Here is a 13,644-nt window from a genome sequence, read left to right on the forward strand (position 1 = left end):
CACTACAGTATCGCGAGTAACCCATCTGTATTTCATTTCATCAGCTCCACCTAGACAGATTGGATAGTACTCCCTGGAGATTCTGCCTTCCTCCATGCCCTTTAGCTCTAGGTTCCCTCTTAAAAGCTTGTAAACCAAGTTACTTCTTGCCTTTGTAGTCCCTCCCTCCCCATTTGGGTATCCAATGTCCAAGTTGCCCATCTCTGTCTACTCTGTGTGTGGAGGGGGTGGGAGTGTTTCTTGCTGTAAGGATTTTGTTGCCTCTTTTGAGTCACTGCATTCATAGGTATAGGTCAAGTTCATCAGATTGAATCAGCTCGATCTTCTTCCCCCCATCCCCCACCCCCCTCTTCTTTCTTCTCCTGGTTGAGCTCTGATCATCCAGTCATCTGCAAGTGTGGGTGTTCTTGTGCACATGCCCTTTCTTCCCATCAGCCGGCAGCTCCATTCTCCACTTGAGTCCTCCGTGGCCACGTCACTGACTCTGGGCCCAGGAGTCCTCAGGTCGCCTCACACTGCTTGCCAACCAGGTCCCCAACCGGGTCCACAGAAGCCCTCTGAATATTGTGAGGCTTAGCTCGCCGCTTCATTGCTGCCTTTACATCTCCCCATCAGTGATGTGTGTGGTCACCAATCCGAGCGTGCATTTCCACCTAGCGAGTCTCAGTCTTGGACGGGGGCCTGCGTTGGTAGGACCCGACCAACTGCCCCAATGTCTCCTAGGGAAGCGACCCATTTGTTCCTGTAGTAATAGTCCGTCTGCCTCCATTGTATCATATTTTTCCTGTAGGTCTTTCATTAGACGTATCTTTTGTTCTTCTCGCCGCTCCACGCTGGTCAGCTCGTCGTTTCAAGTGGGGATTTCTCATCTCTGGTGATCTGGATGTGGTTCTGGTTTCTACCTATAGGTTTATGTATTGTAAAGGCTCCACAGGAAGCCTCGTTCACAGGGTACGCTGTAGCCCCAGTGGAATAGGTATTCCAATCAGTTAAAGGCAGAAGACGGACTTACAAGCCTTTTAGTGTGATGTTTCTGACTATTCCTTTCTCTCCCTCTCCAGTGTCTACTCTGTCCTGCCCGGTCAGGGAAGCGCTGCCCTCTCCCCAATGACTTTTTTGTAGGACAACCCTTTTTACTCTCAGTACGGTGATTTCTCAGAAAAGCGGGCCTAAGATTCTGAAGTACCGAGACTTATGGTGGCCGCGAGGGCGTGGGTTCGCCCCAGGAAGGCCTCCCCCTCCCTGAACCTGGAGATCCCCTCACCAGTATCACCTGGCAGCCAGGGCAAACCAGAAGTCCTCCGAGAAATCCATTTTAAACATCTTACGTTATAGTTTACTAAAAGGACCTGGTAACAAAAGTGACTTTTATTCTATTTATTTTATTATTTTGTTGTTGTTGTTAAGTGCCGTCGAGTCGATTCCAACCCATAGCGACCCTGTATAGAGTTTCCAAGGAGAAGCTGGTGAGCTTGAACTGCCAACCTTGCAGTTCAAACGATTTCACAGTGTGACGCATAGCCCACAGCACCACCCCAGGACTCCGACCAAGTAGTATTATTGCTACTTTGCAGTCTTTATCTTCGAAGGGCTGAGTCCTAACTCCTGATACAAACTCTTACCCTCTTACTTTAAAAAGAAAAACATCTTCTGTCTCTGAGAGACAGCACAAGACAGTAATAGAGGCATAATACACTAAGTAAATAGTTCCAACTTTCTTCAAACCCCTAATTTTCAATTTGATGTCTAGCTCCAAAATTTTAATGGTATTTCCCTCTGATTAGAAAGGTTTGTGTTACTAATAAGGAATTCTGTTAAAAGACACACGCTTACCAAACAAGAAACAAACTTTGTTTCAGTGACAAACGTGCCCCTTTGATGGTAGAAGTTGCATCTCTCTTGGAGGCTGGCAGATGGGCTGGTGACCTCTGGGATTAGTTTTCTTTAGATTTACGTTTAAAATCACTCAGATGCTATTTAAGCCTGTTTCTTTTATTATTTCACATAAATAGGTTCTATATACTTCATTCATTTTTGGCCAGTGCTCAGAATAGAGGCTGTGGGGAAGTCCATTCAAAACAAGGATGTGAGAAATCAGGCAGAAGGCAATTCAGGCAGTGGTGGGGACAGGCTGCAGTCACTGAAGAAGGGAAGAGTTGTTGGTCAATTCTGTCTAAAATGCCTAAAACCGTAACTCCACATTTTACTGAAACTGTTCCTGCTCCCTAACAACTTTTACAACTGATATATTTATAACATTGCTTTCGGTAAATGACAAAATGAAATTGCCATCAGGTCAGTTCTGACTAACTGAGACCCCACGTTACACGTGTATCAGAGTAACGCTGTGCGCCACACGGTTTTCAGTGGCTCCGTTTTGGGAAGTCAATCACCAGGGCTTTCTTATGAAATACCTGTGGGTGGACTCGAGCTTGTAATCTCTTGATTACCATTTGTATCATCCAGGGACTCCCTTTTTAGATTAATTTTCGTTTATTTACAGAGTTAAAAATTACTGGTAAGTTTCAGTGGTTCCTAAAAGTTAACAGCAGAAATCGAGCTTTCCCTTTTGCCCATCCCTCCCCCCCGAAAAAAAACATATTTTAAGAACTGTTGTTGTTAAGTGCCATCAAGTTCATTTCTAACTCTCAGCAGCCCCGTCCGTATAGATTTCCAAAGAGTAACTGGTAGGTTTGAACCAACACCCTTATGTTTAGTAGTCCAGTGTATATCCTACAGTGCCAGTCTCTTAAGTCTATATAGTCAACTTTTTGCTTAGTGATTGAATATCTATAACATGAGGAAAGCGGGAGGCGGATCATAGCCATGCATTCATTGTCAGAGGTTTCATTAGGTACCTGTTATAGCCCTGACCCATGCAGTGTTTGGGGGAAAGTGTAGAGCGAGGGCTATGACATCCAGAAGGTTAGGGTTATGTTATCTGGTTCGCACTCATGGAGTGATTGAATGCAAGTAGCATGTTATGATGTGCCAAAATTAGGGTGCATGTAGGGAGTTGAGGACAAATCCTGGAAGGGGGGATGGTGGTTAAGTGCTTGGCTACTAACCGAAAGGTCAGCAGTTTGAACCCACCAGTGATTCCAGGGGAGAAAAGACCTGTAAAGATTACAGAAACCCCATGGAGCAAGTCTACTCTGTCTCATAGGGTTGCTAGGAGATGTAATTGACTGGAATACACACAACACTCGGCAGTACATGAGCATTTCTAAGAGTGAGAGTTCTTGGTGGTGTGGTTGGAGAAGACCTCAAAGGGAAGAGATTGCTCCAGAAGACTGTCGATCTGATCAGCCATGCCCTGGATTACTAAATTAGGGAATGAGCTCATCATAAGGAAGAACTATTTTTAGTTGATTGAATTATGCCTCATTTATTGACCAAACATACCACACATTGATGAAGGGCAAGGGGTAGAAAACCAGCGAGATCATTTGTTTCAGATAATTGTATAGCTTGATCATCACTCGTAAATCATTGTGTATATGATTTCATTCCGCTTACTTGCTTCATTTTCCTTTGTAGATCAAAAGGGGTGATTCTGAACATCTCCTCTGCCAGTGGCATGCACCCCGTTCCACTGTTGACCATCTATTCTGCAACCAAGGTAAACAGTATTTTAAGAAGTCATGTCATTGTAACAATGAAGAATAATTTATTTTCAGACTGAGAAATTAACATAGGTTTCCCTTTCTTGAAGTTAAATCCAGTGCACTAGAAAGAAGAAGGGGAAACACCCAGCACTGGTTTCAGGAGACCCAGATTTGGTAGCATCTACTGATTGGTATAAACTCTACCCATTGACCCTAAGATGCCAGATCTTTTTTTCCCTTCCAATAGTTTACTGATTTCAAAAGTGATATTTATACTCTCTGGAGAGAGCTGGCCTAGGCTTGTCTGCTCGGTTGTTTAGACTATGATGTCAATGAGTAAGAGTGGGGATTTGATTCATGAATGAGTCACCTTCACACACAACTGGGTGGAAGAAATGTAGCCAGTCAGCACATTACTGCATAGAATAGGCACAGGATAGACAGGGTTAGAGCGTGACTGTTTTTGTTGCATAACCCAGACACACATATTCACTACACACATATTCACTGTATCTTCTGGAGAAAAAAAAAGAATTTTCCAGAACTCCCTGTAAGATGTCATAATTGTATTCAACACTGTCACCCACCTCTTCTCATTTGTTGTTGAGTGCTGTTGAGTTGGTTCCAACTCACAGCAACCCTGTATAGGGTTTCTGAGGATTGGCTGGTGGGTTTGATTGATCGCCAACCTGGTGGTTAGCAGTCCAGTGCTTATCCTATAGCGCCACCCCAGGACTCCACATTTCTACTAGGAAACTCCTTTCAAGCGTGCGTCCCACTGAGTGTCCATCAGTGGCGTCATTTTTACGTCCTTTGTTGAGGCGCAGAATGCATCTCTGAAGGCAAACTGACCATTTAGACATGGAAAGTAAGCAAGCTTACTTTCAAAATAAGATCACAGTAAGAATTTGCATTATATCATGGGGAGAAAAAGAACAAAACACCTGTCACTTTTTTTTTTCTACTTTTTGTTGTAAATTGAGTGAAGATTTACAGAACATGCCATCAGTTTTACATTTTTACAACAAATCCCACACTTCATTTCATCTCAGTCTGCCTTCTATTTTTGTTGTTCATTTTTTCTCTTTTTGTCCATTGTACAAAACAAAACCCGCAACTACTGTTTTTTTTTTAAAAAAAAAGCTTGGCATACTCCCTCCCTTCATCCTTAGTCTTCCTGCTTCCTGTCTCCCTGAAGCATACAAGTCGGCATGTTGAAAATGAGCACCATGTTTCTTGCAGTGATTGGTAAGCACACCAGCTCATTGGTTCTGCTCCACTGCTCCAAGACTCTTAACTAGTTGGGATGCTTGTAGGGTCATTATTGATCCTTTGCGTCTCCACCTCAAGGTGTTGAGTCCATATTTGACAAAACGGCCCTTTATGTTCCACAAACAGATAAGAGTTTGTATTTTCAGAAGCTGGGCCGTCACATTCGTCTTTACTCTCCTTGGATCTTGCCATCCCAGAGGTCCAAAAGGATGCTTGCTCTTTCTTCTCTGCACTGACAACAAATCCCCATAGAAGAGAGTCGAACAGAATTCATATTGAGTGGCAAGTGGAGAGAAGGAATGCATCCTTTGTTGCAGACATATTCAAAAAACTATATATTTGTTTCCCTTGGAAAATAATTTTCTAAAAGAGAATAAGAAGAACCTTTTCCAGTCAAATAAAAATTTGGTCTGAATATTCGATTTGGTAAGAATATCTGTAATTTAGTAGCAGAAAGAAAACCAACTGGAGACTTTTAAGTTCTGCATTAGAAAGTAAAAGAATGATTAGGAATTAGAATGTTAAATAGTTTATTACTGTGTGTGTGCTGTTTCCATGGATGCAAATTAGGCCGATTGATGTAATAAAGTGTGTGTTTTCTTTGAATCCCCCTCCTTCTCCCTAGGCTTTTGTCGATTTCTTCTCCCAGTGCCTCCATGAGGAGTACAAGAGAAAGGGCATCTTTGTGCAGGTGAGTGGAGTTTGTTTCCGTTGAGTATCCTTGTTTTTTGTGTGATTTCCACAGCAACTGTTGCTGTCTTGGCAACCAAGGAAAATCACATTCCTAAGTAAGTGACTACGACGCTAGCGCACCATTAAATACACAGTTTCCTTTTCACTTATGTACTTGATGCTAGGTTTTTAAGAAGCATCCCCTAGAATCGTTTAAGTTGGGATACCTAAAATAGAACTAAATGCAGTGTAAACAGTTGAAGCACAATTATAATCAGTTCTCAAGGTTTTATTTGGATCCCTTAGCTGCCGGCGAAATGAATGTGTGCCCTGACTGTGTTTCCAAACTCAGTGTGTAATAACCACAGGAGAGGGCAGAGAACTGAACAAGGCTCACTTTTACTAGAGCAGAGATGACTTCAGATGCCAGCATGATCTGGTGCAGTGCTTTGATTTTATTATGTAGCTAGCAGATACTGTGCTGGGAAAAATAATGCCAAAGAGGAGGAGAAACAAATATAGGAGTTTTTATGAGTGTCTATTGCACATCAGCTATTGTTTAACACAAATAATAGCTCTTGGGATTTCCATTTTGTAAAATGTGTTGGGAAAAGTCGCAATTCTTAGCCTTTTCCTGCCTGCCCCCATGTCTGCATATACCCAGTGTTCATTATCATGGATTTCATTACTATGGACCTAATGTTCAGCTTTTTGTACCCTGAGGCCCCAGATGATCAATCAGAATAATAACAGTAGATATTTGAGGGGATACTTTGGCCAGGCACAGTACTGATAAGTACATTACATCTATCAATCTGCTCCCTGCATTTCATAAGGCTCCCATGAGACAGTGTGATCATCATCTACTTTTTCAAGTTACCAAAACTGGGACTTAGCCACTTGCCCACACTGAACGAGGCCTCGAATGTGAGTCTGTTGGCACCGAAGCCACACCGCCAGGCTACTGGCCCCAGGCCTTTGGGCATCATGGGTAGCATACAAATCTGTTGTTGTCCTCAGAGCCCAGGCAGTTTTTGGACCACCAGACCACAAGGTGCCCAGCTGGCTGGATTGCTTAGGTTTGTCCCTTCCCTTTTGTCTTCAGGCAGTCAAGAAGGCCTATGTGTTAACTAGACCTCGATTCTAAAACTTTCTATACTCTGAATAGATACTGAAACCCACAGTGAGGGGGGTTGGTGCTGAGAGGGTGGTTTAAAGCCCACTTTATCCAAGCCCCTGCCTGAGGTTTGGCTCAAGGGACAGGCCTTAGGCATCATACCCATTTGGTATTAGTCTAGTTTGCAGCTTCGCATATGCATAGGGTACACTGGGGAGGACAGGCTTCTCCAGAATTGTGACTTTTATACCAAGCCACCATGCTCCCCCTTTCCCCTGTTTCTTGACCCCAGTCATTTGAACTCTGATTACTAATCACTAGAATCTTCTGTGTTGTATTTTGAGAACACATAGCAGACAAGGACAATGGTAAAGCATTGGTTGGAAGATTCGGCAGAACATGCCGTGTGATGTACCATTGTCCCATTCTGATTACTATTGTACTCAGGTTATTAATTTAGTAGCTTTTAAACACCTCCTATGACTAGGCAGGAATCCTAATGGCCCATTGGTTAGTGAGCTGTAGACAGTGTGACAGGAAGTAGCAAGGGATTCGGTGTCCTGAGCTTATTATTGGGCATCATGGACAGATGGACAGCACAGTGAGCCTGAAGAGCCTAGAGATCCTGTTAGTAGACAAAGCTGTGTCTCTCTCATTTCTACAAATTGTTCCCCTAAAGTTGTTTTCCTCCAGACTCTCTACCTATAAATCTGCTGTGATTAGAAGCCTCTGCAAGAAACGTATTTGTCTTCTGAAACATGTTACTTGAATAAATGTTCATCTTTCCCTCCTAATGAATTTAGAAGCCCTGGTAACGTAGTGAGTTACGAGCTGGCCTGCTAACTGCAAGGTTAACAATTCGAATCTACCAGTCACTCCATGGGAGACAGATGAGAAGATGAAGTCTTCGTTTCATTGACAGCCTCGGAAACACTATACAGGGTTGCTATGAGTCAGTGGCACACACCCACCACCACCATTAATGAATTATGTAACTTTACCCATCGTGGTCTCTCTCTTGCTGTACATATGAATACGGTCAAACTTGAAGCCTAGAATGAATTTGGGGAGAAAATAGAAACTCACACATTTGGGAAGGAAAGGACAGTGGTCGTTTCTGTGTGAGCACATACCTGAATTCTGATACCAGAACAATAACTTCCTATCGATTCTCATGAAAGGGGCAAAATCGTGCGGTCTAAATGAAGCCCAGATTTAACCATCCTTTTCTTGGGTGTGTTTTAGAGCTCTTTGCTGTTGTTGTTCAATGCTGTTGAGTCAGGTCCAACTTGTGGTGGTCCTGTATAGGGTTTTTGAGGAATGACTGATGTGTTTGAACCGTCAACCTTATGGATAGCAGTCCAGCGCCCCCGCAGGACTCCAGTCCTCCAGTAGCTGCCCACAGTGTTTAGGATTCATTTCCCATTCCACAAGGCTGTCTCCTCTTGTCTCCCTCTATCATCCCACCCTGTATCAGGTCAGAATGGACATTGTGGTTTCTAGTACACGCACTGCCTCTAAAGTGTCCATGACCCTTTCTCCACTGGCGTGCCTGTTCCCTGTTCTCTTCCGTGTCTGCTATACACATTCCTTCTCAGCCCTGCTCCGCACACGTCGCTCTCCTGCCTGGCGCTCTGGGGCCCATTCCCCAGTGCCCAGCGCTGCATTCCTGACGACTCCCATGGTATGCACATTGGAGACAGACTTCCACACGTCGCTCTCCTGCCTGGCGTTCTGGGGCCCTTTCCCCACTGCCCAGCGCTGCATTCCTGAGGACTCCCGTGGTATGCACACTGGAGACAGACTTCCACACGTCGCTCTCCTGCCTGGCGTTCTGGGGCCCTTTCCCCACTGCCCAGCGCTGCATTCCTGAGGACTCCCGTGGTATGTACATTGGAGCCAGACTTCCACACGCACCCGAGGACTATGTGCAGCCCTACTTCGCAGTACATCATCATCTGTTCTGGAGGTGTTTTGAACTTCTCCAGTTGTTCCCAGATGTCTCTAGTCTTGAACTTTTTCTGTATTTTCTATGTCTAGAGCACTTCTGGAGTCCTGGTGTTGGCACTGTAGGATAAGCACTAGACTTCTAACCACAAGGTCGGCAGTTCAAACCCACCAACCACTGCTCAGAAACCCTATACAGAGTCACTGTGAGTCGGAACCAACTCAGTGGCATGTAACAGACTTCTGTTGCCAAGTTTCAGTTTCTCCTAATCTTTGGAAAATAAGCTCTCTTTTTAGGTCCTCCTTACCTGAATGCATATTAATTAATTAATTAATTGTGTGTGTGTGTGTGTGTGTGTGTGTAGGAAGAGAATGTAACCTTTCAAAAATTCAGATTCACCACAATATAAGATTTTATGTAAACACAAATAAATAGTACCAGCAACACATGGTATAAATGCTCTGGAAGTAAACTATGGGCCTGGTTGTTGTTGTTGTCAGGTGCCGTCGAGTTGAATCTGATCCATAGTGATCCTGTATAGGGTTTCCAAGAAGCAGCTGGTGAGCTTGAACCGCCAACCTTGCAGTTCAAACAGCTTTGCCGTCTGGTGCATTTACCCACAGCGCCACACCAGGACTAGAGACTGCCTATTGCTTGTGAACAGCACTTCCTTGAGAGGGCTTTATCAAATGGGTTATTGTGTCAGGGAGGACTACTTGTTCTTATTAGTGCCTTGTAATTAAAGCCCAATCAAAGCTATGCTTCAGTGTTTCAAAAGACAAAATCCTGAGTAATCTGACTGGTTAAGGGGGGTCCTTCTATGTGCCTTGCACTGACTAGCTGTTAATCCTAAACAACTAATGGAAGAGGCTACGTCTTGAGCTCTTATTCACAGGGTGTCTTTGCTTTTGTTTGCTTTGTTGTGTTTTCTAACATTTTACTTGGGAGATCATTTCATAGATACAAAAAAGTTATAAGAAAAATAGGGCATGTTGTTGCTGTGTGTCATCAGGCCAATTCTGACTCATAGCAACCCTGTATAAGGTTTCTGAGAGTGGCTGGTGCCTTTCAACTGCTGCCTTTTGAGTTCACAGTCCAGTGCTTATCCTACAGCACCACACCAGGGCCTGGTAGAGCACAGGGCAGCCTAATAATCTATCTAGATTCACTTCTTGTTAACATTTTAGCCCGTTTGTTTCATCAGTAGAGAGTAAGTTGTCTACCCCTTGATTATTTGCCTCTAAATGCTTTCATATGTATTTCCTAAGACTAAGACTATTCTCTTAGATAACCAAAGGCAGCAATCCACTGTAGATTTAACCCTGATACAGTATTTTTATCTAATCTGCCATCTGCATTCCAGTTGTTTTCTCATTTGCCATAGACATTTACCTTGTCCCTTTTGACAAATAGAAAGTCAAGGATCAATAGGAGTCATGTAACTTGCCTAAGGTCAGTTCCATTTATCAGCCAGCAAGTGCCTGCTGTTTACCAGGTTCTTAGCTAGACAATGGGAGACAGTGGTGAGTAAGACACAGTCCCTGTCCTCAAGGCTTATACAGAAAGAAGACAAATGTTAAACACAGCACAATGACAGGGCGACACAGGAAGTAAAAAACTAGAGGCATATTGCTAGCATGGCACATTTTTTTTCAGTCCAGAAATATTTAGAGTATGGCACTCTCTGAGGAATACTGGGCCTACGGATGCTGAAAGCAGACAGGGACCTTTCTCCAGAGCTAACAAAGACAAAGACTTTCCCTAGAGTCGGTGCTCTGAATTCAGACTACTTGTCTCCTAGACTGTGAGAAAATACATTTCTGGTTGTGAAAGCCAAAAATTAACAACCTGCAATATGCAGATGGAAGTGAAGAGGACTTAAAATACTTACTGATGAAAATCAAAGACCACAGCCTTCAATTTTGTACCTCAATGTAAAGAAAACAAAAATCCTCACCACTGGACCAATAAACAACATCATGACAAATGGAGAAAAGATGGAAGTTGTCAAAGACTTGCATTTTGCTTGGATCCACAATCACCACTCATGGAAGCAGCAATCAAGAAATCAAACAATATTTTCCATTAGGTAAATCAGCTGCACGAGACCTCTTTAAAGTGTTGAAGAATAAAGATTTGTTTAGTTTAAAGTGGGCCTGACCCAAACTGTGGTATTTTCAGTAACCTTATATGCATGTGAAAGTTGGACAATGACTAAGAAGGTTTTGGAAGAATTGGTGCATTTGAGTTATGGTGTTGGAGGAGAATATTGAAAGTACGGAAGAACAAACCAAATCTCTGTTAGAAAAAGTACAGCCACAGTGCTTCTTGGAAGCCAGGATGGCCAGACTTCATCTCTCATATTTCAAACATAGAATCATGAAGGACCAGTTCTTGGAGAAGGATGTCATGCTTTTGGTAAAGTGGAGGGTCAGCAAAACAGGGGAAGACCCCCAATGAGCTGGATTGGCACAGTGGCAGCAGCAGTGGGCTCAAGTGTAACAACTGTTGTGAGCAAGGTGCGGGACTGGGCAGTGTTTCATTCTGTTGTGCATAAGGTCGCTTTGATTCAGAATTGATGTCATAGCACCGAACAACAACAAGCAAATCAGCACAAATCTATAAGAGGACTTCAAAAAATTAACTGATAATGTAATTTTTCCTTTTGAAGTCCCTCGTATATGAGACCAAACTGTCAACATTTACTCTTAAGCAAAGATGAGAAGGTCAGGGTGCAGGGAAACTAGAAATCAGGAGACTATTAACATGTGAAGAATGCAGCCAGTGTTCCCCCCCCAAAATATATGTCAACTTAGCTGGGCCATGATTCTTAGTATTACGTAATGATACTCCATTTCATCATCTGTTATTTTATCCTATGTGCTGTAGATCCTAACCGCTATGATGTTAATGAAGGAGCCCTGGCCTGGTGCATTTTGAGCTGGGCTGATAACTACCTGCTGCTCCCTGGGAGAAAGATGAGGCTTTCTACTCCTATAAAGATTCACAGCCTCAGAAACCCTATATAGGATCGCTCGACCCCACATCCCACTGCACATAATCACCACCATCATGATGTTCCTGAGGCAGTTCTGTTAATGACAGAGGGTGTAACCCACAGGACTAGCGTACATTCTGAGTCTTTTTTTGTCATGGTGTAGCTCTGTAGGATAAGCATTCGACTACAAGGTCTGTTTGTGGTTCAAACTCACCAGCCGCTCCTCGGCAACCCTGTACCAGGATCACTATGATTCAAAACCGATGGCACTTAACAAAAAACAACAACAAAAGAGATTAAACAAGCTAAGCACAGCAGAAAGGGATCTCAGTACCTCCAAGAGAGAAGAGCCAAGAGCAGAGAGCATCCTTTGGAGCCCGCGTCCCTATCCTGGGAACCTTCTAGACCCAGAGGGAACCTTCTAGACCAAGAAATAGGGAGATTGTCAAGGAACGCCGGGCCCACAGATGCTGAAAGGGGACAAGGACCTTCTTCCTAAACTGTGAGCCCATCGACACAGACAGAGAACCTGCCTCTAGAGCTGGTGCCCTGGACTTGGAGTCTAGTCTCCTAAACTGTGAGGGAATACAGTTCTTTCTGTTAAAGCCAGCACCGTGCTGGAGAAAACTACGACATGACATGAGCAAGCTGAGGTTGTGAGCAATTTGTGTAGTAATTATTACATAGAAACCGAATTTGCTGTGTAAACTTTCACTGAAAATATAATAAAATATTGAGAGAAAGAACTATATAGAGAGCACCTAATAGTCTGGTAGTTGGGGATACAACGGTAAAGGAGACAGATGGAGTCCCTTCTGTGGGAGAATTTACACTCACAGAAAGTGGGCAGGCAATAAACAGGAAAACAGAAAAGATGTGGATAATATCACTTCCAACGGTGTGGCACTGTAAGATGAGCACTAAATTGTGAACTACAAGGTTGGCAGTTCAAACTCACCTCCTGTTCTTTTGAAACCCTATATAGTGTCACTATGAGTTGGAACCAATTTGATAGCACCCAACAACAGCAATCTTTATGAAGAGTACCGGTGTGGTACTATGGGATAAGCACTAGACTGCTAACCATAGTGTCAACAGTTCAAATCCACCAGCTACTCTTGGAAACCCCTACACAGGGTCACTATGGGTTGGAACTGACTCGACAGTATTTAACAACAACAACAATTGGGCTTCAAAGAGCTAGAAAGCTGAAGGATTAAGAAATGGTTACTAGGATTGAAGACAGAAATTTCCACTCATTCTTCTTGTTAAATGCCAACGCCAATAGAAGACGGTAATGGAGTAAGTCTGTAGCTCAGATGGAGTATGAATAGGATGAACTTTAAGGCAATTCCAAGATTCTCACAGGCAGTACTCATATCTGGTCAACTAGACCAACTTTGAGGAATAATTTAAGAACACTAAGATTGGTCTTGTTAGGCTAATTGGACTCAGAACGCTTCCAAACAGATGAAGCTCCATTTTTGTCAGTGACAATTGTCTTTTTTCTCTTGGCCCCTAACAACAGCGATGTGCCACAAGAGCTAAAAAGAGGCCCATTAGGCTACCCAGCCTGTGTCCAAAACCAACTGAGATTTCCAGATGGTTACCTTCCATGGAAAATGCATTCGTATTTGCATTATAGGCTATAAATATCAGACAGCCAACATTTTCTTTCTAAATTCATTTCTAAAATGTTAGAAAGTGTAAAAAACAATTGCCCACACACTCCACACTCTAGTTTACACTATTTCATCAAATCCTCATGATAGTGCAATAGGGAAGATACTCTTCCCCGCTGCTAGGAAAGAAACTAAGGCTAAGTCAGTGACTGTTTTGATCAAGATTATACATCTAGGAAGGAGCTCTGGTAGCGTTGTTGTTGTTGTCAGGTGCCATCGAGTTGGAACCGACTCATAGCGAACCCATGCACAGCAGAACGAAACAATGTCCGATCCTGGGCCAACCTCACTATCACTGCCACACTTGAGTCCATCAATGATGCCACCTAGCGAATCCATCTCGTTAG

General features: G+C 43.4%; 1 protein-coding gene across 1 annotated transcript in view; it reads left to right on the forward strand.

Annotated features, from left to right (window-relative positions):
• The window catches only part of HSD17B12 (hydroxysteroid (17-beta) dehydrogenase 12), a 220,042-nt gene that overhangs the window by 199,930 nt on the left and 6,468 nt on the right, over positions 1-13,644 (forward strand). Inside the window, exons 8-9 of the mRNA XM_006865031.1 lie at positions 3,541-3,622; positions 5,506-5,571. Coding sequence (XP_006865093.1) covers positions 3,541-3,622; positions 5,506-5,571 — 148 coding nt within the window. The remainder of the gene's footprint in view (positions 1-3,540; positions 3,623-5,505; positions 5,572-13,644) is intronic.

The sequence above is a fragment of the Chrysochloris asiatica genome, unplaced genomic scaffold (genome assembly GCF_000296735.1).
Source record: "Chrysochloris asiatica unplaced genomic scaffold, ChrAsi1.0 scaffold00075, whole genome shotgun sequence".
Taxonomy (NCBI): domain Eukaryota; kingdom Metazoa; phylum Chordata; class Mammalia; order Afrosoricida; family Chrysochloridae; genus Chrysochloris; species Chrysochloris asiatica.